Source organism: Cervus elaphus, chromosome 11 (genome assembly GCF_910594005.1).
Source record: "Cervus elaphus chromosome 11, mCerEla1.1, whole genome shotgun sequence".
Lineage (NCBI taxonomy): Eukaryota > Metazoa > Chordata > Mammalia > Artiodactyla > Cervidae > Cervus > Cervus elaphus.
The window spans coordinates 1695865-1719104 of NC_057825.1; the positions used below are offsets into that span (position 1 = coordinate 1695865).

The following is a 23240-nucleotide window of genomic DNA, read 5'->3' on the forward strand; positions in this document are numbered from 1 at the left end:
TCATCTTGATTTATTGAAAAACTATTACAGTTATTCCTCTATTACACAGGTTTAAAATATTTTAAAATACCCTTTCCTGGGCATTACAGTTGAAACGTATGAACACGTCTATTGGGTTTTCGGGCAGTGTATACATTATGTCGCTTGACATTCTATTTTAAAGGGCCTAATGTCCTAGAATATTTGCCATAGGTTTTCTTTTGACCATTTTCCTTTTCTCTTCATCAACATGTGTCCAATTATATAGATGAGGGGGAAAAAAATAAAATTACACCAAAAGAATTTCTGCAAATATAAGAAGTAATTTTATTGCAATATATCATAGCTAAGTGGTCTGGGGAGAATGGGACATGTTTTGACTCAGTACAAATTACAACAGCTTTGAAGGGGCCAATGGAGGAAAAGATTGACAGAATAAAAGGAGAACTCGGTGGGATGAGAAATCAAAATGGAATCACATGACCTAGACAAAACCCACAGGGCACCCTGTGGCAACGATCCGATATGGCTTTTCTTTTGAAGAGACGAAGGATAGGGTCATTGGCAGATGCTGGCATCCTGGGTTCGGAAGAATCTCGAAGCCAGACTTTTCTTTGGCAAGAGCAAGACTCAATTTCCAGGGAGCTCGGGAAAGCCTCGTGGGGGGTGTGCTGCTACTCCTGGGTTGCTCTGCTGCGGTTTCCTAAGCTGGAACCACGGTCCGATGGGGCAGGGTGGGCGGAGAACAGCACCAGAGCCGGGACCCGTCACAACGCCTCCTGAGGGGGCTGCACAGGGCCCCAGGGCCCGTCTCGCTCTCCCATCCTGGCAGGAAAGGGCATTGCACGCGGGCAGCTTTTCACAGTAAAGGAATCACCTTTCCTTGCCAGCCCAGCAAGTCCTCGCCCTTGCTCGGTGAGGAGGACCGGTACCGGACGGAGCCTGGCTGGCCCGAGCACCCAAGCAGCTGAGACCCACGCCCAACACATTTGCAGACGGAAATCCAAATCGCTTTCAAGGGGATAAGGCACAGCTGGTGACCCCGGCGGGAATCACGGAGTTCATTGCACATTTGTCTGTCTGCTGAGGCCACACGGAGGGCAGCCCCGCTGAGGGCCACGAGCTGCCTCAATTCAGTTCTTGCAAAAAAAAAAACAACGCAGAAATTAGCACCACAAACATTCGGCAACTGAGTACACTCTGCCATCGTTACACTGTGGATCATGCGGGAGGCATGCGCCTATTGTGTGCGTGCGTCTTCCGATCACAGACGCACAGCCTAGGAGTGGTACCCGGCCTGGAGCGGCTTCGCTGCTGTCTGGGAGGAGGGCAGGGCTACAGGAGGGCAGGTGGCCGCGTTTATCTTAATGTCCGTGGCAAAAACCTAGATGGTGGAGGGAGAGAGATGGGGAACGGGGCCCAGCAGGGAGCCCCAGTGACACCTTCAGGGAGATCTCAACAGATAGCACCACAAAGGAGGAGTGTAAAAATAAGCACCAATTTTCATTTCATTATCATCGACAGAAAATGTGGTTTCCCTGCCCTGGACATTCTCCCATCAGGCTCTGCAGGAAGAAACATGGAAAAAGGAAGCAATTAAAATTAATTTAAGCCTGCGTTTTCATCTAAGTGCATGTGGAGAAGGCAGAGTATAAAATCCTTTTTTCTTTTTCTCCCCGTTTAAAAAAAAAATCCAGAGCTAATCAAAGACTTGTCTGAAAGGGGCAGTGGCACCTGCTTTGCGAATGGTGGGGCGAATGCTCGCTGCCTTTTGCAAATTTCCAATTCATCACACGTCCTGGAGAGGGCGGGGGTGTGGACCGCCTCCCAGCACGCACGCCCTGGCCGTGTTTCCAACTCTCCCAGAGGGACTGCAGCGGGGTTCACAGGCATGATTGAAAGTCAGGGACACTGAACATGTATGACAATACAATACAAATATTTACTTAAAACTCACAAAAACAAAAGCACCTTTAATCCATCGGAAAGGCACATGCAGGATGACATTTGGCCTGTGAATGGATCTTGTTAAAAACGGAGGCTCTGGAGGGTGGGGTGACCTTTACAAGGCTGGCCTCGGAACAAGGTTTGAAGGTCAGGGGAAAATACACATCTTCAAGTTGAATTTTTTTTTTTTAAAATGAGTGATCTCCAAATACGGCAGCCCTACCCCTCTCCGTGAAGACCATCCACGGGCTCGGGGGCAAGACCCGTGGGCCCCGCTCCCTTCCCAGGGAGTGCGGCGTCGTAGAAGGGGCTGCTGGAAGCGGGCGGCTGCGGGGCGTCTAGGTCATGTGATTCGGCTCCAGGGTGGGGGCGCGGACGCGGCTCTTTCCCTTTGCTCTCTCGGGGCGGGGCGGCCGGCGCGGTGGGGAGGGGCAAGGGGCCCTCACTGTCCGGACGCCCACAGGCGGCGCGCTGAGGTCACGAGGTTGCTCTTGGGGCCGGGCTCGCGGCTCCTAGCCCAGGAAGCAAGCCGGCCCCACTTCAAATCCGAATTTCTGTGACGCTTCACCGAAGTCGTTGAACATGATGTCGACGATGGGCAGCTGCTCCACCTTGGGGGTGTCGATCTCCAGAACCGTCTTCTGATACCCTTTTTTCGTCTGCGGAGGGGGAGAGCGGAATGGGTCAGCAAGGCCCCCGAGGTGAACCGATGGCCCAGGTCCGCCATGCCCCCCAGCTCCGAAACCCACCCCCAGCAGGATGACCGCTGTGGGAGCAGGCAGCTCACCCCAGGACATCCATCCAGCCCCACCACTTAGGAGCGGGACGCAGTGTAGGGAGGGTGTGCTGAGGGTCCTCAGCTCATCAGGACCCATGCTTCCATCCCCGCTAGCTGGGACCCCCCATTGAGCCACAGGGATCTGCCCCAAGGCAGTCCAGTCAGGGTGAGTCAGCCCTCCCCAGCTCCAACCCCCTGCCTCACTCCCGTGAGCATCTGAGTTCCTGCCCAGCACCACCCTGGTGGACGAGAGCCCCACCTTCTGGTTGGGAGAGGGAACCCCAGGGGGTACAGACCTGCCCCAGGAGTGCTGGCTGCCCTCCCCCGCCGGCCACGTCCCCCAGAATACCGGGCTGAAGGTGCAAGTCCACCCTGGACGTAGAACCACCCACACCCAACCCTGAGCACCAGAACGCCTGTCAGGGACGCACTGGCCCCGCCCCCCGGAGAGCCACCCACACCCAACCCTGAGCACCAGAACGCCTGTCAGGGATGCACTGGCCCCGCCCCCCGGAGGGATGCACTGGCCCCGCCCCCCGGAGAGCCACCCACACCCAACCCTGAGCACCAGAACGTCTGTCAGGGACGCACTGGCCCCGCTCCCCGGCAGCGCCCCAAGATGAGGGTCCAGGATCAGCAAAGACACGGCCTGCTGGCCTGTTCTGGACCAGTGGCCTTCTCTGCCTCGCCTGAGAACAGGCGCGGCCTCAGCTGGATCTGGCCCCAGGGAGGCTGTCCCTCCCCCGTGCAACCCCCCACGAGGGGTGACCGGTCCAGGGAGAAGGTAGCGCCTCCGGCGGCCTCACCCCCCTCCAGCTGGATGGAGTGGGCACGACCCTCTCAGGGAGGCCATAACCATCACCTGGGTGGCCACGTAAAGCCCCTGGAGCCCCACGTGGCCCTGGCAAAGTGGTCAGTGCTAGGAGGTGGCCGCCACTCTCTGGGTGGCAGGCTTCAGGACAGCCCCGGCCCCAGACTTCCCGGTGGATCACTCCTCGGGGGAGCCCGCCTGGTGAGGACAGCCTCAGGAGGGAGCTTCACGTAGCAGTCGCTCGGCAACCTCAGGCACCTTCAGGGACTGACTGTGCGGCCCCAGACCCGATGGGGAAGCCTTACCCCCTGGGTGACTGTGTTGGGAGGCCATTAGGTCACGGGGAAGGGGCCTCATGAAAGGGATTCGCGCCCTTTTAAGAAGCAGCTGGCATGCTAGCTCTTAACAAGGGGAGATGGGGCGGCCATCCGCAGCCTGGGGGAGGGCCCCTACCAGCCCGGACAGCTGGCATCGGCTCAGACGTGAGCCTCCAGTGCTGTGAGGACGCCTGTGTGCTGTTGATGAGCCCCTGGTCAGAAGTCACCTGTGACAGCTGCTCAAACAGACCAGGACAGACGCTGGGCCAGAGCCAGCCCGCTAAGCTATCCCCAGATTCGTCACCGTCCGAAACTAAGTCAGGTGACTGATAGCTGCTATTTTAGGTGCTAAACATGGGGGGTAATTTGTTACAAGCAATGGATGACTACCATACTCTCTGCGGCTCATTTTTCTCCATGGAGAACTGGTACCCGTGCTCCACGGACATGGGGAGCACGGGTGAAGCCTCAGGGATCATCCCAGCCGGGCCTCCGTGAAGGCGCTTCTGGACTGAGCCCGGGAGAGACCTGCTCTGAGTTTCCTTCAGAGTCTCCGCGACCCGCGGACTCGCCTCCCCTCGGCCCTGCCTTCACAGGAACGGAGCACCCTCAGCGGGCCAGGCTGGGATCGCTTTAACGCCGGGATCAACACTTCAGAGTCAAGGTGCGTCCTCCTGGGAGCTGTCAGTACCGCTGGTTTCAGCCTGTTCCGGAGACAGAATTCAGGAGGCCGCGAGCAGGATGCAGCATCTGCATGGTTTAGATGCATCTCGGGCAATGCTGACACGCGTGGGTCACAGTCAGCCTCTGAGCAACACTGTCTGAAGGACCTGTCCAGCGGCCAGGAGCTTGAGGGCACAGATGCGGTGGGCTTCCAGTGGAGGGGCTGAGGCCCGGCCCGGGGAGCACAGCCAGCCCTCCACTGCCAGGGAAGGCGCTAAGGGCCACCGCAGCCTTGTGGGTGCTGGGAGGGACTGGGGGGCAGCGGGGCTGGACTCGGGGCCCCCAGGGAGGATGCCACCCTCGCCTCTTAGGTGGGGAGCCCTGGGAGGAAGCTGAGCCTTTTCCCTCCTTTGGCCGGTCCAGCGAGGAGGGTTCAGAGTCCACCTGTCCCTCTGCCCCAGCTCTGGCCCTGGTCCGACTACCACCTAGCAGGAGCCGCCCTGGCCTCTGATGGGCCTCTGTGGTCACGGGGAGCCAGGCAGCCCGGCTTGCCTCTCCTCCACGGGGAGGGGACAGAGAGGCCTTGGCGGCGCCGGTGCCCGCTGCCTCCTCCTCCCAGGGACGGCAGCATGTGCCGAGCTGGCGGGTGCTTTCTCCCAGACGGATGGGGCCCTGGCGCTGTGGTTATCAGAGCGCTCAGGGGGGCGTCCACGAGCACTGGGCTCCATCACCCCGTCACTCCTGAGGCATAAGTAACCATCACGGGTTGGCACCGGGCCCCCAGGGTGCGCGGAGCTGCACAGACCGCGGGGTTTATGTGGCGGGGCTCCTTAAGCCTCTGAACCCAGCAGCCCGCCCGTCAGGCTGCACAGCCGGCCCACCGTCCAAATCCCAGCGTCTTCGGTCCTTGCTACAGTGTGGACCGAGCGGGCCTCCAGGGAGGCAGGCCTCTCTGTCCCCAGCCTGCGTTCCTTGAGCCTCCTGCACGAGCACCTGGGAGGGGTGTGACCTTCAGATCGGGGCTGCGCTTCAGGCGGGCGGCGGCGTGGCGCGGGGTGAGCAGAGCACGGACGGCTCCCGGCCGTCCTCCAGAAGCGCCCCGTGCCCCAGCTCCGAGCTCCGCCCGGCCCGGAGCACAGCCCCTCCTCGCGGCCCTTCCCCTGCCTGTCCGCTGAGCCCAGTTTTCCCCATCAGCTGGGTTACTCTCTTTAGACATCTTCTCAAAGACAGACTCTTTCCAAGAGTAAAAACGTCAAGCACCAAATGCAGATATTTCCATGATGCCAAGTCTTGCTTCTGCATCGGAGGTGCCCGGAGGACCGGCACGGAGCGCGGCAATGACGGCCAGGGTTCCTGGGGTCACAGCAGATGACTGGATCTGTGTTTTTCTCAAGGAGCAGCTCAGGGTCTGGATCTCACATGGGTCTCAGTGTCAGGGCGCCTGGGCAGCAGGGCTGGCTTTGGTGGGTGGAGACAAGGAGCCAGATCCTTCTGACCTTCTGAGTGACTCAGAAACTGTGACCGTCCTGAAGAGCGGTGGCCCTCTGCTGGGCACTCTTGTCCCCAGAGGTGCACGTGGCAATACCACCTGCTCCCTCACCCCAGACACGTTTTCCCAGCATCCTCTCAGGGAACGTCCCCTCTTCTGGAAAACCAGTCTCCGCCCTTTACAGGTGACACGTATGGGCCAACCAGAGTGTTTCCCTTTCTGCCAGGGGAGCCGGGGAGCTCAGCCCCACTGCAGGCTCTGCCCCAGGGCTGACCCTCCTCCTCAAGTCCTCATTTCTCCTCCTCCTCCTCCACCCGATTGCCTCACACTCGGGAGCCCGAGTTGCCTAAAAATAGGAACCACGATGATTCTGGGCTCATGGCAGCTGAGCGCAGCTCTGAGTTCTCCTCTGGCGTGTTCCTCCCGGAGCAGCCCCGTGAATCAGTGCTATTCTTGTCTTCCTTTGTAGGAGGCAGACACGAGACAGGATTTTAGTTGGTGCCTCACAACCTCTGGAAGCAGCTTGGGGTTTGCGTCAGGAACGTGAGCAGATGTTGGACGACCAGGGCTTCCGGAGCTTTGGGTCCTTTTTCCCGGGGTGCCCTGCATCCCCTGACCTCAGGGAGGGACCCGTTCTGCACAGGCCATGGTCAGGTCCGAAGGATGACCCACACCAGGGCCAGGGCATCAGGGAGAGGAGGCTGCCCCGCCAGGCACCCTGGCCCCATGACTGCCCCGCACACACTCACCTCTAATCCCCAAGAAACCCCGGGGGCTATAACTAGATCCTTTTTTGGAAAGAAGGTCCAGAGCTCCCACAGCTGAAGAGCCCAGGCCAGTCCCAGCAGAGCAGCCAGGGGAGGAGGCAAGATGTGAGTCTAGTTCTACCTGAGTCCTGCTCTCAGCAGTGGGTCAGCACCTGCCTTCCTGCCGGCCCTCTGGGCTCATCCCAGACACTCCGGGCTGGCCAAGTGGCCAGACCACCTTGACGGACCTTAGGGAGAACCCTCAGATCCTACACACCCCGACAGCATGGGATGGGAATGCAATGGCAGGAGCACTGGCTGTCCCAAGCATGCAGAGGCAGCTTGGTGCCCAGGATGTCTGCCCCCAGCTGGGGGCGCTCGTGACCAGCTCTGACACACGCCCTGGCCGCTCTGTTCAACAAGAGGGTTGGGGCCAAGTGTAAAACCTCCGGAACCAAGAAGAACCAGAAGGGACTGCAGATAGTTTACTCCATGTGGAAATCCATGGGAAGGGCCCCAACTGGGACTGGGTCCTAGGATGGAGGGAAGGGCTTCCTGACCATAAGATGGGAGGCTGGCGCCTTCCAGAGGGGGGTGTCCACAGAGGCCGGCACCATGCAGTGGGCCCTGGACACCCAGCAGGGCAGAGCCTACACTAGCCAAGTCCCCTGAGGGAGCCAGGCTGGGCAGGGACCTCAGGCAGGGTCTCTGGAAGCAGGTGGTGATAGGTCAGGGGTCAGATGTCAGAGGCGGCAGTAAGACCAGCAGGATGGTGATTCCTGGTGACCCTCCGACTTCCAGCCTCGGACAGGCCACACGGGAGACCCATCTGAGGGTTTCTCCAGGACTGGGCACCGTGCACTGCTGTGCTAAACATCTCCCAGGATCCCAGGACAGAAGGACCCAGCTCAGATCTAGGGGCTGACCCTCACTCTGGGGGGCACATGTAGGGGTGCAGGGGGGCAAGTACAAGGTCCAAGGAGTGAAGGCAGCCCAGCCCTGGCCGGCCTCTCCGGTCTGAGCAGAGCCTCCTTCCTAGAGGGCGGCACAGGGTCCAGGGAGGGGACCCAGTGTGAGCTGGGGATGTCATGAGAGTGGGCAGTTCCACTGCCCGCTCTCTGCAGACATCTCCCAGGATGGCCATGTTCTCAGGGGGCTCAGCCTCAGCTCCGGCCGTTCCCAAAAAGTGGAGGCGTCTCAACTTCCGAATCGGACCAAGAGCACTTCACAGCACCCCAGGCTTTGGGTCAGGGACCTGGGCTCGCCCTCTCCAACCCCCAGCACCTCGGGAAGGTCCCGCTGTGGGCTACGGAATTCCACGTCCGCCAGCCACCGTCAGCCCTCACTACGCCCGGCACATGGCAGGTGCCTGGGAAATTCACAAAGAGCAAATGACTGCCCCGCAGGAGACGGCGCCAGACTTCGCACCCCGCCACGCCCTCGACGACGCCACGCCCTGCTGCCCCGCCGCCCCGCCCCCGCCCCGCCCCCGCCCCGCCCCGCTGCCCCAGACGCCACACCCACGCCCCGCCCCCACCCCATGCCCCGCCGCCCCGCCCCCACCCGACACCCCGCCCCCGCTCCCCCCCCCGCCCACGCCCCGCCCACGCCCCGCCCCACCCCGATGCCCCGCCCCACTTCCCCGACGCCCCGCCCCGCGCGCAGACGACACTCACGGCGCAGCCGTCCACCAGGGCGCGGATGTAGGGGCTGTTGTCGTAGGACATCTCCTCGTCGTTGGAGCCCAGGAAGCGCATGGCCTTGTCGTAGCTGCCTGTGGCGGCGTCCTGCCAGGCCACCGACTGGTAGCAATTATAGGTGATGTTCTGGTGGGCGGAGGCGCTGAGCAGCCGCAGGAAGGTCATCTGGACCACGCCCACGGGGTTGCCCTCGGCGTCCACGTAGGAGAGCTGCAGGGCGACAGGACGGGGGCTCAGCAGGGTGGGGACTCGCGGCCTCGCAAGGCCCCTCGTCCACACGGGCGGGCTTGGGAGCTTCAGCCCCGAGCTGTCTCCTCTGGAGTGTGGGTCATGCCAAGCGCCCCACCTGGAAACAAGCCACACACCCGGGCCCCCAGGCCAGCACGCGCTGGCTCTCTGTGGGGTTCCCTGGAACAAGTGAGCCCGGCCTCGTTTCCTTCAAGGACCCAAGTAACCCACCCACTCCTTGCCTGGCTGGTCCCTACTCAGCCTCTGGGGCCCAACTCATATGCTTCCTCTTCCAGGAAGCCTGCCTGGGTTAGACTTCCTCACCCAGCGTGGCCTGGCTCAGTGTCCATCTTTCCTTCTGGCTGGAGGGCCCTCCACGCCAGCACTGGACTCCTGTCTGGGGGTCCCTGGGGCCTGGTCTGTGGCCCTCCTTGGACCGAGAGTACCCTGGGGACAGGAGCCTGGCATGCACAGCTCTATCTCTGTGCTCTGAGATCAGCATAAGGAAGGTGCTCATTAGATGATGCTGACCACTGGCTGGTGGTCGCCGTGATGTACAAAGACCTGACCGGGGCCGTGAGAACTGGACACCGAAAGGGCACGAGGCCTCGGAGAGGAATGGGACGGTTGGGCACGAGGCGTGGGGTGCTTGGCCAGCAGACAGGAAGACCAGCCTGTGAGAGGGTCACGGGCCATGTGGCCGAGAGCCAGAGGCCTGCAGGGACTGGGCACTTCCCTGGAGCATGAGGGGAGGCCTCTGCTGCGCCCTCCCCGGGCGTTCACCCAGGAGAGACCACAGTGGGTGGGGTTTGGCCGAGGGGTCAGGGGGTCAGCCTTGCCCATGTGAGCGGGCAGCCTGAAGTTGGGGTGAGACACCCGTAAGAGAGGGCAGGCTGGTTCCCAAATGACTCCTCGGCGTCACTGGCTGGGAGCTCAGCCGGGCCCATGCTGGGCACCCGGAGGGACAGGTCAACTTCTGCACCTTCTCAATGGCAGTTCTGTGAGCTGCTGCGCCCGGCAGGAGCAGGGCCTCCCAAACCCCTGGGACAAGGCAGGTCTCTCCTCCCCGAAGGCCCTCCTCTCAGACCCAGCAGAGCGAGCTCGGCCCGTCCTGGGTCCCCATCAGACAGGGGCGGGCGAACGTCAGGGCCTGACATCCCAGGTCCTCCCGAGACACGGCTGCTCCATCTCTGCTCTGCTTCAGACCCCAGCGCCCGGTTCAGCCAGGCAGGCGCATTGGCTGCCCCCAAGCACGCAGAGGCAGCTTGGTGCCTGGGATGCCTGCCCCTGGCCGGGGACACCTGTGACCAGCTCTGACACACGCCCTGGCCGCTCTGCTCAACAAGAGGGTTGGAGCCAAGTGTAAAACCTCCAGAACCAAGAAGAACCAGAAGGGATTACAGACGGTCTACTCTACGTGGAAATCCACGGGAAGGGCCCCCAAACACCCATGCTGATCACACAAGGGGGGCTTGAAGTCGCTACTGCCCATGTATATAGAGATATCTGTGTAAGGACGGCTGATGGCGGTGAGCCAAGCCCGGCTTCCTACTCCTCCCCACCTGGGTGGGAAGGGCATGGAGCGGCTGGCCAGCTCCCCACATGGCCGCCGGCCGCTGACTTCCAGCCGGACCTTGAGGAGAGAGAGGGGATACCAACCGCAGTCAGGGCCATCGGGTGCTCCTCCTGGAGGGAAGGTGACTGACTGGAGGCAGGAGGCATGCGCAGAGAGAGGCGGGGGGCAGTGCTGGACGCAGAAGGACCTGAAGCCCCAGAGCCGGGCAGGGGTGAGGCCCAGGCTCCGCCCACCCTGAGACCCCCGTTGGCATCTCAGAGCCCTGGCGTGAGCCCCTCCCCTCCTAGGGGAAAGGGGCCGTGCAGCATCCCCTTCATGACGCCCAGGGCAGCCGGCCCAGAAAAGCGCCTATTTCTTCAAGGGGGGGGACCTCATCTATGCCCTGTGACAGTCACAGGCACCTGGAAATGATGCGGCCGAAAAATGGAGGCAACATGCTGCCGTCCCTGGGACCGTCCCTCCACCTCCATTCTTGGTCAAACAGGACGTGAGGAGGAGGTGGGCTCGGGTCGGCAGCTGAAAGTGGGTGCTCTGCGCCCTCGTCTGCGGAATCAGGCAGTGGGCGTGGGGGATGAGGGCCCCGTCTGGAGAAGCCCACCAGCCCGGCTGCAGAAGGGACCTGGCCCTGGGCCCTCCTCCTCCTGAGTGCTGCGCCCACCCACCACCATCCGCCAGGCTCAAGTGCCCTGGGCACTGCCCTCCCAAGGGGTGCCCACTTCAGATCCTTCTGCATGCCAGCGGCTCTGTCTTGAGGACAGCCCCAAGGCGGCGCGGGGAAGAGAGTCAGCAGGAGGGAGGGGGCGAGGGTGCCTGGGTGTCCGCACAGAGACAGGAAGCCCACGGCGAGGCAAGGCGAGCGCAGGCCTTGTGTCTAGAAAAAGCTTTGGTGACCGGGGCTCGAGGACACGGGCGTGAGCTGTTAATAGTGAGCACGTAGCACCTCGGGGTCTAGGATCACGGTCCCCGGGGTGGACCACTGGATGGCCCTGCTCTGAGTCCCGGGGGAGAGTGGCCCTGGGCCCCTGGGGAGCTGACCAAGGGCGGAGGGTCAGGCCCACGCTGTGGACCCGAGAGCTGCTTCTGAGAAACAAGGGCGTCCTTCAAGGGCGGCCGGGTGGACCCGGACCGAGGAGAGAACGCAGGAAGCGAGGAGCTCTGGTGGCACCTGCCGCGTGACCACGTCTGGAACCTGGGCCTTAAGCTCATTGGGAAGGGGTCACAGAACTCTGCACTGGGCCCCAGAAAGGGGCCTGAGTCGAAGCCCCGGAACGGTCTGGGAAAACGCTCTACTGGGCGGAAGCAGTCATGGCCCTAGGGGATCAGGTGTGACTGGCCTCAGTCTCTTGACCCCTGGAGACCCACCACGTCCAGTCCTTTCGGGGGACGCCAGCTGCCTGCACCTCTGGATGGGCCGTTTTTTAAGACTGGATCCCCAGAAGTTAGCACAGGGGCTGGATGGTTTAACGGTCCAGGGCCCACCCCATCCGAGCTGCCCACTAGGACTGAGCGAAATAAACCCTCCATTCCTGGAGTCTCTGGTCTCGGTTCCTGGCAGCCCCCGGCGGGGGGCTCTGAAAGCCAGCCTCACGCCCTCCACCTGAGCAGACAGCCGCCCGGCTGCCCTCGGCTAGAGTGGACCCCCGTCGGCGCGGCAGGAGGGGCTGGCCTGGGCCTGGCGGTCACGGCGGCGGAGCAGCTTGGCCAAAGGGCGAGAGCAGGTGCGGCGCTGGGGGTCCGTCCCATGCAGAGCCGAGCCAGGCCGAGCCGCGAGCAGGCGGCCGCGGGGCCACTTACCAGCGACCCTCGCTTGTACTGACTGTACCAGGTGGCGGGCTGCTCTTTGGGCCAGCGGGCCATTCTACTCTGCAAGATACGAAACGGGCGGGTTCAAACCACACCGCACACACGGCGGAGGCCGTCTTACCAGTTTGCCACGCTTGAATTCACTGAACCAGGAACCCGGGTTTTCTTTGGGCCAAGAAGTGATTCTGGCCTAAACATCGAGGGGCAGGCAGGGAGGGAGGGAGAGAAACAGAGAGAACGACAGCGTTACTTCTGCCTCCTCGAGAGACGCTCCCGCGTCCTGCAGGCGCGCCGTCTCCCCGCCGAGCGGAGAAGCCGCGAGGCCGGCCAGCCCTTCGGGCGCCCCCATCTCCCCTTGAGCTGGTGCTCGCTCTGGGTCAGGCCCGTGACCGCCGCAGGGACTGGCCCTGGTGCTTTCCAGGGGTCCACGCCGGCTCCACGGGCAGGATCAGAGTCTGCATCTGATCACTTCCGCGTGTCCAGCACACAGAGCCTCGCGCTTTGCGACTGCAGAGACCGATCTCCAAGGCCTCTCCCTGGGAACACAGCGGGCAGGGGACCCTCCCAGGGTCCAGCCAGGGGTGAGGTGTACACATGTTTCCTGCCTGTGATGTGTGCATTGGTGGCATGTGTGGTGTGTGTGCCGAGTGTGCGGTGGGGCATCCTCTTTGGGGAGAGCGCCCATGAGTCCAGCCGGTTCCCAGCAGGTCCCTCGGGTCCTCTGCCCGTGCCGGGGGTCCTGGGCCCCATCCCCGGCTCCTCTCCTGAACTGGGCTCACGCAGGGGAGCCCGAGCAGTCGCCCCAGGGGAGGGCCAGCGCGCCCAGCCCACCTCCCGTCCTGCAGGACTCTGCGCCCGCTTCCGAGCCTGCCACTCTCACTGCTGTGCTAGGCTAGCGTGAGGACCGCGTCCTCCCGGAGCAGGAGCGGGGCTGCAGGCGGCGGGGGGCCTCACCCAGACCTTTCCTCCCCACCCCACCCTCCTGCTGCCGAGGGGGCCCTGCAGCCCGGGCGACTGGGCACAACGTCTCCACCTGCCCGAGGCTCCCAGCCCGTGGGCCCGTGGAGGTCAGCACACGAGCAGAGGAAGAGCAAGGAGCCGCGGGGCTCACTCAGCGCCCCAGGCCCACCGTCCGCCTGGCTCCACCACCAGGGAAGGCTCCTAGGGGTTCCCCTGGCTCCCCGGCAGTGAGGCCGTCTGCAGAGGACAGACAGCAACACAAGGACATGAAATGGCATTTTTCCATCTGAATTTCCACCAGCACCTCTGTCAGAGGCAGGGCCAGGGTCTGGGTTTCCTCGTGACCCACAGAGGTCTTGCTGCTTGAGTGTGTTTCCCCAGGATTTAAAATCCCAGGTCGGGGGAGCGTGAGCATAAGTCAGGGTCCCTGAGTGTCCCGGTCAGCGCAGGCCCTGCTCCCACGGCCCCGGGGGGTGCTGGCGCTCCCGCGGGGACGGTGAACCGCAGGGACTGGCACCGCGGCGGCTTCCCTCAAGGGAAGTGGCTCTGGGCGTTGAGGACACGGGTACCCGACTCCTGCCGGGTGCGACCCTGGACCTGCGTGGCTCCAGGACCCCGCCGCCCTCGGCTTGCGGCAGGGACGGGGAGCCGTCAGGGCGGGACATCCTGGAGGAGGGTCTGTCCAGGAGGTGCAGAGGGCACTGCGGCCCAAGACTGCACCGTCTTCCCAGCTAGAGACCTCGCCCTCCTTCCTCACCTGTTCTGGGCTAAAGAGTGCCCGGCTTCCAACACGTGCTTGAGAGAAGGTGACACGTGCCAGCCACACACACCTGTCCCTGCATGCCATCCACAGGCCACCCACACGCCATCCACACGCCATCTACACGTCATCTGCATGCCATTCACACATCACCCACAGGCGATCCATGCATCATCTGCATGCCATTCACACATACCCATATGTCACCCACATGCCACCCACACACCACCCACACGTCATCCGCATGCCATTCACACATCACCCACACATCACCCACACACCACCCACATGCCATCCACACATCACCCTCACGTCACCCACGTCACCCGCATGCCATTCACACATCACCCACATGACACCTGCATGTCACCCATATGCCATCAACACGTCACCCACATGTCACCAACATGCCATCCACACGTCACCCACATGCCATCCACACGTCACCCACATACCATCCACACGTCACCCACACGTCACCCACATGCCATCCACACATCACCCACACGCCATCCACACATCACCCACATGCCATCCACACATCTGCATGCCATTCACACATCACCCACACGCCATCCACACACCACCCACACATCACCCGCATGCTATTCACACATCACCCACATGCCACCTGCATGTCACCCGCACGCCATCAACACACCACCCACACGCCACCCACACGCCACCTGCATGGCATTCACACATCACCCACACGTCACCCTCACGCCATCCACATGCCACCAACACATTACCACACACCATCCACACGCCACCCACACATCACCCGGATGCCACCTGCTACCATCCACCTGCCACCCACACACCATCCACACACCATCACTCACTATCCACATACCCTGGTTTACACCTGTCCACACACACAGAGACACCACCACAGAGGCGAGGCCTCTAAAAGACCACAGGTGACTCCGATTGACACCTTAGAAAATCTCCATGGATCAGGACCTCACTAAACAGACTATAAAGGAATGTACTGTGCTCAGGAGCAAACACCCTTGAAGCTGCCACTAAGAATTTCAGCAAACGCCACCTTCTACGAGATGTATCTGGGTCACTTGGCCCTAAAAGTCCTTTCATGGGCTTCAGGCTGGTCTGAGGTCAGGACTACAGGGTCATTTTGGGGAGGATCTGACCAACCAGTGGTGGAAATCCTAGCTTTGGGGGTAGTTGGGGGAAGATGCCCATGAGCCAGGCACTCCTCAACCTTCCACAAACGAGACTGCACCAAGCCCATCTCATTGCTAGAAGTTTCTCCTCAAAGAAAACTTAAGTCTATTTCTGGAAGAGAAAGCTTAATTTTGGAACTGGTTTTCATTTCCTGGTTTCAGCTTCTGGTTTTCACTCCTGAAACTGCATGCATGTGACACAGCGGGAGCCGCAGCCCAGCCCACTGGGAGAGGAGGTGACGGGGGCGGCACTCACCCCCTCGGACTTCTTGTCAGGGAAGACGCACGTTGACCCCCCAGCCGTGAAGTTGCAGTAGACCTTGAAGGAGTCCCGGGAGCAGCCTTGGTTCGGATCCACCCAGTATTCACCTGCATCACAGGGTCGGGGTCGGGGTCAGGGTCAGGGTCAGGGTGGAGGTAAGGGCCAGGGTTAGGGTCCGGGTCGGGGTCGGGGTCAGGGTCTGGGTCAGGGTTGAGGTCAGGGTCAGGGTTAGGGTCCGGGTCGGGGTCAGGGTCGGTGTCAAGGCAGAGGTCAGGGTCAGGGTTAGGGTGGAGGTCAGGGTCAGTGTCAAGGCAGAGGTCAGGGTCAGGGTTAGGGTCCAGGTCGGGGTCAGGGTCCAGGTTGGGGTCAGGGTCTGGGTCAGGGTCAAGGGTCAGAGTGGAGGTCAGAGTCAGGATTAGAGTCTGGGTCGAGGTCAGTGTCAAGGTGGAGGTCAGGGTCAGGGTTAGGGTCCAGGTTGGGGTCAGTGTCAAGGTGGAGGTCAGGGTCAGGGTTAGGGTCTGGGTCGGGGTCAGGGTGGAGGTCAGGGTTAGGTTCTGGGCTGGGGTCAGGGTTGGGGTTGGGGTCAGGGTCTGGGTCGGGGTCAGGGTTAGGGTTGGGGTCAGGATTAGGGTTCGGGTCAGGGTCAGTGTCAAGGTGGAGGTCAGGGTCAGGATTAGGGTCGGGGTTGGGGTCAGGGTCAGGGTCAGGGCCGGGGTCTTGGTCGGAGTCAGGGTTAGGGTCAGGGTCAGGATTAGGGTCCGGATCAGGGTCGGGGTCTGACTCAGGGTCAGGGTCTGGGTCAGGGTCAGGGTTAGGGTCGGGGTTGAGGTCAGGGTCGGGGTCAGGGTCAGAGTCTGCTTAGGGTCAGGGCTAGGATCCAGGTTGGGGTCAGGGTCAGGGTCGGGGAGGCGGACTGTGAGAGCTGCCCCCCGGACGGTACAGAAGCAGCTGCCACCCATCATCTAGCAGTCACCGCGCACGCCCTGGCCTTGGGCAGCAGCACGGCCCCCTTGGGGCTTCCCAGTGGCCTCCCACTGTCCCTGCTGGGCCCACGGGGCCACGGGGCCAGACTGGTCCCCAGGAGCAGAGCTGAAGCGTGAGGGCCACGGGGCATGGCTCTGGGGACCCAGGCCTGGGAGCCCAGCGGTGCTCTGGGAACACTCCTAGAGGTTCACGCACGTGGGATCAGAGTCAACAGAACGGGACTGGTTTGCATTTTTATTGTGTCCTGGCGTCTAAGCAGTGCTTCCCCAGGTGCAACAGCAAACACCAGCCCGAGGACTCTCACTGACACGGACGGCAGCCGTGGCCGGCATCACGGCCGTGCACGCACGTCCTGATGGGGACGTGTTTTACCCCCATTTACAGATGTGGAGCATCGGCTCTGGTCAGAGCAGATGACTGCCCGACAATGACTGAGCTTAGACTAGACTCCGCTCCATGTGACCCCACGCCTCGACCTCTTTCCTGGGCTCCCAGGGCGGCTTCCCCTTCTCCTGCGATGCCTCGAAAGGTGACAGGGGAGAGGCCCCTGCACCCCCGTCCCCTCATGGAGGGGACCTGAACGAGGTGCGTGCCCACCCAGGCCTGGGTCCCTGCCACCATCCCCTCCGTGCGTCCCCAGGCCTGCGGCCGCCCTACCGTCAGGGAAGTCAGGGTGGCAGAGCTGGAGGTCCTTGCAGGTGCGTGCGGGGTTCTGCGGCGTGCCCAGCGGCCGTTTCATCTGCTCGATCTCCAGCTTCAGGGAGTTGAGCGAGCCGAAGATCTCCTCCATGCCGTCCGCGTAGTCCATGTACTGCTCGCCCTCCGCATCGTCCATCAGCTGGCTGGCGTCGATGTTCCGCCGGGTCCTGGAGGCCTGGATCGGCAGGGGCTGGATGACCTCGCCTGGGGGGCCCTGGGTGTGGAAGAGGGCAGCGGTGGGTGGGGCAGGGCAGGGCAGGGCCCACTGCCAGGGCCGCTGCTGCAGGCTGGGCTGCAGGCGCCTGTCCATCTCAGCAGTCTTCTTCCCTTTTCTGTGTCACTGGAACATTCCACACGATCCCACGGGGCCTTGCCTAGTGCTGCCCGGCCCCCGCCCAACACACGCATGCATGCACACACACACATGCATATGTGTGCATACATACCTGTTCACACAGAGGTATGCAGGTGTGCGCGCACACACACACACACACGTGTGCTCACCCTTCATCTCTCCCCAGCCAGACTTCGGAGGGCGAGGTGCCCTGGGCTGGCCTGTGTCCGGGGACAGGCCCCGCCCCACCACACGTCACACACGCGGTTCAGAATGTTTTGGGATCGAATCACACAAACATGCTTTCCACGATTCCCCTGGCATTAGGGGAATCCCCAAACTCCCGAGTCCTCAAGGGTTACTCACCGGTGGACCAGGGGGTCCTGGCTGGCCTGCCTCACCCTTCGGGCCAGTTGGACCCTGGGGAGAAAGAAACCAGAATCAGCCATGGTCACGGAAGCCTGACGGGACCTGTCCACCTGGAGATCCAGAACGATCCCCGGGAACACGTGGAGAGGGCAGAGGGGCCTGTCAAACGTGCTGGGCGCCCCCAGCCCCAGATGTGAGAACCGGACAGCCCGAGGGGGAGCCTGGGGGACAGAGCCCTTCGTTGTGCGCAGGGAGCCGTGGTCTGTGGTGACTCAGGCCGGAGGCGGGCTCAGGGCAGCCCGGCCCCACAGGAGGGGCGTCAACCACCAGCCCCGAGAGGCAAGGGGGATGGGGGACCCCGGGAGGTTCTCAGCCCACAGCCTGCACCCCCTCCAACCCCAGGCCCGGGGGCTGGTCAGGGCGATACCACTTACCGAGGAACCCTTAGCACCTTTTGGACCAGGGGGGCCCTGTGGAGAGGGGCAGGGCATCAGCGGGGTTGGCCCCTTCCCCCCAGGCCCCCGGCTGTGACCCACACCCCCGCAGCCCCGCCTCCCTTCAGCCTTCCTCCTCCGCCTTTGGCCCTTCCAGGAGTCTGAGCTTGTATCTGCTTCACAGGGAGGCAGGTGGGGGAGTGCTCACTCACATGGAGGCCGGGGGTCCTGTGGGCCCCAGCCCAGCCCCCCATCCTCCGCGGCAGGGAAATCACAGCTCAGGCAGCCCAAGTGAGAAGCAACAGGGGCGTGCTGGCCTCGGAGGCCCTGACGTGGAGCCCCCGGCCCCTCCCGACAGCCTGCCACGGGGCCAGTGGCAGAGAAGCTGGGGCCACCTTGGGCCACGTGGACCCAGGCCCGGGTGGAGCTCAGAGGTCAACTGGTTTTGGGTGAGAAGCAACTCAAGGCTCAGGGACGTGTCCTGGGTCTCCCAGCTGCAGGGGGAGGCCCCAGGCTGGTGCCTGGAAGCCGGGACCCCAGCTCCTCATGTCCGGGCCAGGCTGGCCCTGCGCGTGCAGACAGTGAGGGGCCAGGAGGGACCGGCCGCTGTCCTCACTGTCCCCAAAACGCCTACAGAGGACTGTCCACATGCCCTAAAATGCCTGGAGATAGAGGCTCGCCCCCAGCTCCCGCACCTGAAATCAGGGCCCAGTGACCCACTTCCTGATCTCCATCGCTCAGAACTCGGATCAGGGATAATGAGCAGAACAACCCAGGGGGCCCGCAGACCCCACTCTGGGGCCCCACAGCTTCCCCATGACCACTCCCACCCCGCTCCCCCAGAACAACCCAGGGAACCACCCACCCCTCCAGATACGCACCGGCAGGCCAGGGGGACCCGGGGGGCCAATCGGGCCGGAAGGACCGGTGATACCCTGAAAGGAGCAGAAATGCGGTCGTCATCGCCCGGATAGGGAGGGAGCCTGTCCTGCAGCCTTGTCCCCTGGCTCTCACTGGCCTCCTCCCACACCTCGGACACGTGTGAGCAGAACCCTCACTCCCTGCAGGGCCTGGTGGGGCCTGATCACCTGCTGGGAGGCCGGGCACCCCGGGGCCGCTGCCCGGCTGGCCTGGAAGGACCCCCGGGGAGCCTGAGCGTGAACCTCCCTCTAATGTCCTCGTGTGAACCATCCCCACCAGGTCCTGTCTGGCTGCCTGCTTTCTGCTCCCGCTGGGGGTCCACCCCAAGCATGAGCCCTGGGCAGTGGGCAGAGAGCGTCCTGGGGCCCTGTCTCTTCTGTCTGTCCATCCAGCCTCCCAGGGGCTTCCCCACAGTGGAGCTTGCATCCTCTGACTGACCCTCTCTCCTGGTCTAAGTGCCACATGTGCACACACATACACCCAGTGTGCTCAGGCATCATCTCCAGGGTGTGCCACATGCACACATGTAAGGCATGTACACACGTGTGCATGCACATACACCCAATGTGCTCAGGCATCATCTCCAGAGCCTGCCGCATGCACGCATGCAAGGCATGTACACATGTGTGCAAGCACATACACCCAATGTGCTCAGGCGTCATCTCCAGGGCGTGCCGCACGCATGCATGTAAGGCATGTACACATGTGTGCATGCACATACACCCAGTGTGCTCAGGTATCATCTCCAGAGCCTGCCACACGCATGCATGTAAGGCATGTACACATGTGTGCACGCACATATACCCAGTGTGCTCAGGTATCATCTCCAGAGCCTGCCACACGCATTTATGTAAGGCATGTACACATATGTGCACGCACATATACCCAGTGTGCTCAGGCGTCATCTCCAGGGTGTGTCACACGCATGCATGTAAGGCATGTACACATGTGTGCACGCACATACACCCAGTGTGCTCAGGCGTCATCTCCAGAGTCTGCTGCGCGCACACATGTAAGGCATGTACACATGTGTGCATGCACATACACCCAGTGTGCTCAGGCGTCATCTCCAGAGCCTGCTGCACACATGCATGTAAGGCATGTACACATGTGTGCATGCACATACACCCAATGTGCTCAGGCATCCTCTCCAGGGCCCGCTGCACGCATGTGTGTAAGGTACACCTGGCTAGGGCAGCGGGGGTTCACAGGCTGCAATGAGGCCCTGGGGCCTTGCTGTGGGGACGGAAAGGCAGGCCTGCCAGGCCCCCCCACAACCCCACGCACACCACCCCCTCCCCCAGCTCCCCGGCCAAGGAATCCACTGCCAGAACTCCTAGGTGCAGGCGGGCAGCCTCGCAGGCTGTTTTCCTGGCTGTGGTTTCCCGGGGGCTGGTTCCCAGGGAAGTCCAGGGTCAGGTGCGCATATACGGGGTCAAGGGGGAGCCAGGATGCAGCTGAGCGTCGTCAATGACCCCAGGATGTTCAGCTGGGACAGAGGGTCTTTCCGAGTGTGGCGGGGGGCGATGACCTTCACTGCGGAGGCCAGCAGGACCGTGAGGGCTGCTCAGGGCCTGGGCTGGGCTCCAGTTCCGCCCCGTCCCCTGTGCGCCTGGGTGAGCCCGGCCCTTCGGCTGCTCCTGCCCTGACCCCATGGACAGGGGACGTCCTTCCGGCTCTAACGAGCCTCGGGTCTTTGGACACAGAGCCTGTTCCACGCACCTGTTCTCCCTTAGGGCCCGAGGAGCCCTGGGGGCCAGGGAGACCGCGGTCACCCTTTTCTCCCTGTTCGCCCGGAGGTCCGATGAGCCCGATCAAGCCTGGGTGACCCTGTGGGAATGAAAGGGGCATTTGTGGTGGCAACGCCTCGCATCCGGCCCGAAGCTCCTGCAGGGGAAATGTGCCCGGGGCTGGCCTCGACAGCAGGCAACGGCCGGGTCTCCAAGCCACACGGAGCTGTTTCCTTCATGTCCCCACCCCGAGCAGGTGATGCATGGGGGGAAGAGCCAGACCTTGTCAGGTTGGAGGCACAGGGTCTCAAAGGGCCCGCGCTTCAACCACGCAGGCGCCTACAGCCCACTCACCTTTTCCCCTTTGGGTCCAGAGTCTCCTTTGAGGCCGGGGAGTCCTGGGGGGCCCTGTGGGGGAGGCGGGGGGCTCAGAGTTCTTGTCCCCAACCCCGCCCTCTGCCACCTCCTCTGGGGGCCCCTGGGGAACGTCCTGACTCACCATGGGTCCTGGGGGGCCATCGGGGCCCGGGGCTCCAGGGAGACCTTGTTCACCCTGAAACACAGTCGACCCTGCACATGAGCCCCACCCTGGCCATCCCCACGCCCCTCCCTCAGCAGCCGCCCCGCCCCAGGCCCAACCCCCCCGGGGCCACTCACCACTGGGCCGGGGATCCCTCGCAGGCCATCGGGCCCAGGCTTCCCGGGGGCCCCCTGGGGGCCGATGGGGCCAGTCTTCCCAGGAGGGCCTTCCAAGCCGGCTTCTCCCTGCAGAGAGGGCAGAGTGGGGCCCCGACGCTTGAGGCTATGGTCACCCCCTCCCAGAACCACTGCTCAGAAACCGCGAGGAGCCTTGGCGAGAACCCTGCGTGCCCCCGACACCCAGGGGCTGCCCCCAACTTTCCTCCCTGTAGAGGCTGCCCAGCCCCATCCTCTACCCACTGAAGACCTCAGTCATCCAGGCTCCAGCCGCCCAGCCATCACGGCCACCACGGCGGTTACAGCCAGCTCGGAGCTTAGGGTGGACACGCTGCATGTCCTGAGCAGACGGGGGCTGGGTGAGCTCCACCATCTCAGGCGATGCCGGGGCACCTCCACTCCAGGAGGAGGCACCCAGACCCCACCCAGAGCTCCTGGGCAGAGCGGCCACAAGGGCTCTGGGTGCTGGGCTGCACCCTAACCTCACCGCAGGGCACCCCACCCTCTCCTCTGCTCTGTGGTGGGTGCTGTCACCGTCTCTGCTTTGCAGGTGAGGCAGCCAGGCCCGGCCAGGTCAACGCCAGGCCCGAAGGCGCCCGGCATGGGCCTCCCCTCCCCCAGGCTGGCGGGGCACATGACCTGCAGTGCCCGGCCAGGGACCCCCAGGCTGGAGGCACAGCCCAGCTGCCCCTGCAGAGGATGGGCTCTCCGCCCAAGTCTGCAGAGAGCCGGCCCCCCTCCGCATGTTCAGCGTCTAGTCCCTCTCCCGCCGCACCCCAAGCGGCCACCATGCCCTCGGCCCACCCTGGAAGGTCCATGCACGCTCACGCCACGGTCACAGTCACGGCCGCAGCCGGGCTGAGAAGCACCTACCTTGGCTCCTTTCTCCCCCTGCCTGCCTTCGGGACCTGCGGGGCCGGGCGGACCCTGGAAGGTGTAAGAGGGCAATGCGTGACGAGTGGGCTCCCAGAAGCCAAAAGGGCAGCTGAGCACGTTGGGGGCACAGGCCTGGCAGGGCTGTGGGGCTGCTCCCAGGCCTTCAGAACAAGGCCCAGGGCCTCCAGTTCCAGAAAAGGCCAGCGGGCTGGGCTGGGCAAGGGGCGGGCACTCCGGTGGCCTCCCTTCCTGCAAACTCAGAGCGGCCACGGTCACCGCAGGCCAGCAACGGATGGTTCCATTTGCTGGATGATTCAGTTTGCTTGCTCTGACTTTTCTAAAGGTCTGACCCAGGGGAAAGGGGCTTTTTCAGCTTCGTGGGGGAGTTTTTTCTCCCATGACAGCCGTCACTGAAGGTGTCCGCAGTCAGCTCATCCTGAAAGGAGCAACGCATCGACCTGGTGGCTCTGAGATCGGATGCTGTGGTAGCAAGCTGAGCGGGGAGTGAGCTTCAAAGAGAAGCCCATTCCTCCTCCCTGGGGCTGCCCAGGGCCCCAGGGTCCGTGCAGGGCGGGGGAGGGGCAGTCTTCGTGCAGGGGCGCCCAGCAGCGTCACGTACCCTTTTTCCTGGAGGCCCAGATGGGCCTGGCTCACCCGTGGGGCCTGGTGATCCCTGGGGTGGGAGAGAACAGAGCGTTTAGGAACCAAGGATGTTAGCTAAGACCCGGCGGGGCTGGGTGGGTCCAAGGCTAGGAACACACAGAGCTTTCAGTCAGCCTCGGCCAGCCCCGAAACTGCCCATCTCATCTTCTGCAGAATCAGCCCTGAGTGGGGGTGGTCCCAGACTGCCCTGCCCTGCTCTCAGGCTGCAGTAGTGTGGGGGCCCACCCCACCTGCGGCTCTGCTACATCTGGGGAAGGTTCCCAGCAAGCCGGCCAGCACCCCTTCTGCAGAGGTGGACCCTGGGTCACCGGCCAGGAAGTGGTAGAAG

At 62.9% G+C, this 23240-nt stretch overlaps 1 protein-coding gene across 5 annotated transcripts in view; it reads right to left on the reverse strand.

The window, feature by feature from the left end:
- Positions 1 to 282: 282 nt before the first annotated feature.
- COL5A1 (collagen type V alpha 1 chain) overlaps positions 283 to 23240 on the reverse strand; it is a 151806-nt gene continuing 128848 nt past the window's right edge. For 3 of the 5 annotated variants that reach the window (XM_043916326.1, XM_043916328.1, XM_043916330.1), the window contains exons 53-66: positions 22869 to 22922; positions 22247 to 22300; positions 21335 to 21442; positions 21177 to 21230; positions 21032 to 21085; positions 20670 to 20777; positions 18908 to 18961; positions 18027 to 18062; positions 17590 to 17643; positions 16848 to 17103; positions 15201 to 15313; positions 12159 to 12227; positions 8407 to 8640; positions 283 to 2585 (exon numbers count right to left, since the gene is read on the reverse strand). In XM_043916326.1, the coding sequence (XP_043772261.1) occupies positions 2439 to 2585; positions 8407 to 8640; positions 12159 to 12227; positions 15201 to 15313; positions 16848 to 17103; positions 17590 to 17643; positions 18027 to 18062; positions 18908 to 18961; positions 20670 to 20777; positions 21032 to 21085; positions 21177 to 21230; positions 21335 to 21442; positions 22247 to 22300; positions 22869 to 22922 (1395 nt within the window). In that variant the 3' untranslated portion in view covers positions 283 to 2438. Of the gene's footprint in view, positions 2586 to 8406; positions 8641 to 12028; positions 12098 to 12158; positions 12228 to 15200; positions 15314 to 16847; positions 17104 to 17589; positions 17644 to 18026; positions 18063 to 18907; positions 18962 to 20669; positions 20778 to 21031; positions 21086 to 21176; positions 21231 to 21334; positions 21443 to 22246; positions 22301 to 22868; positions 22923 to 23240 lie in introns of all 5 variants that reach the window. The other 2 variants (XM_043916327.1, XM_043916329.1) reach the window with 1 other exon arrangement.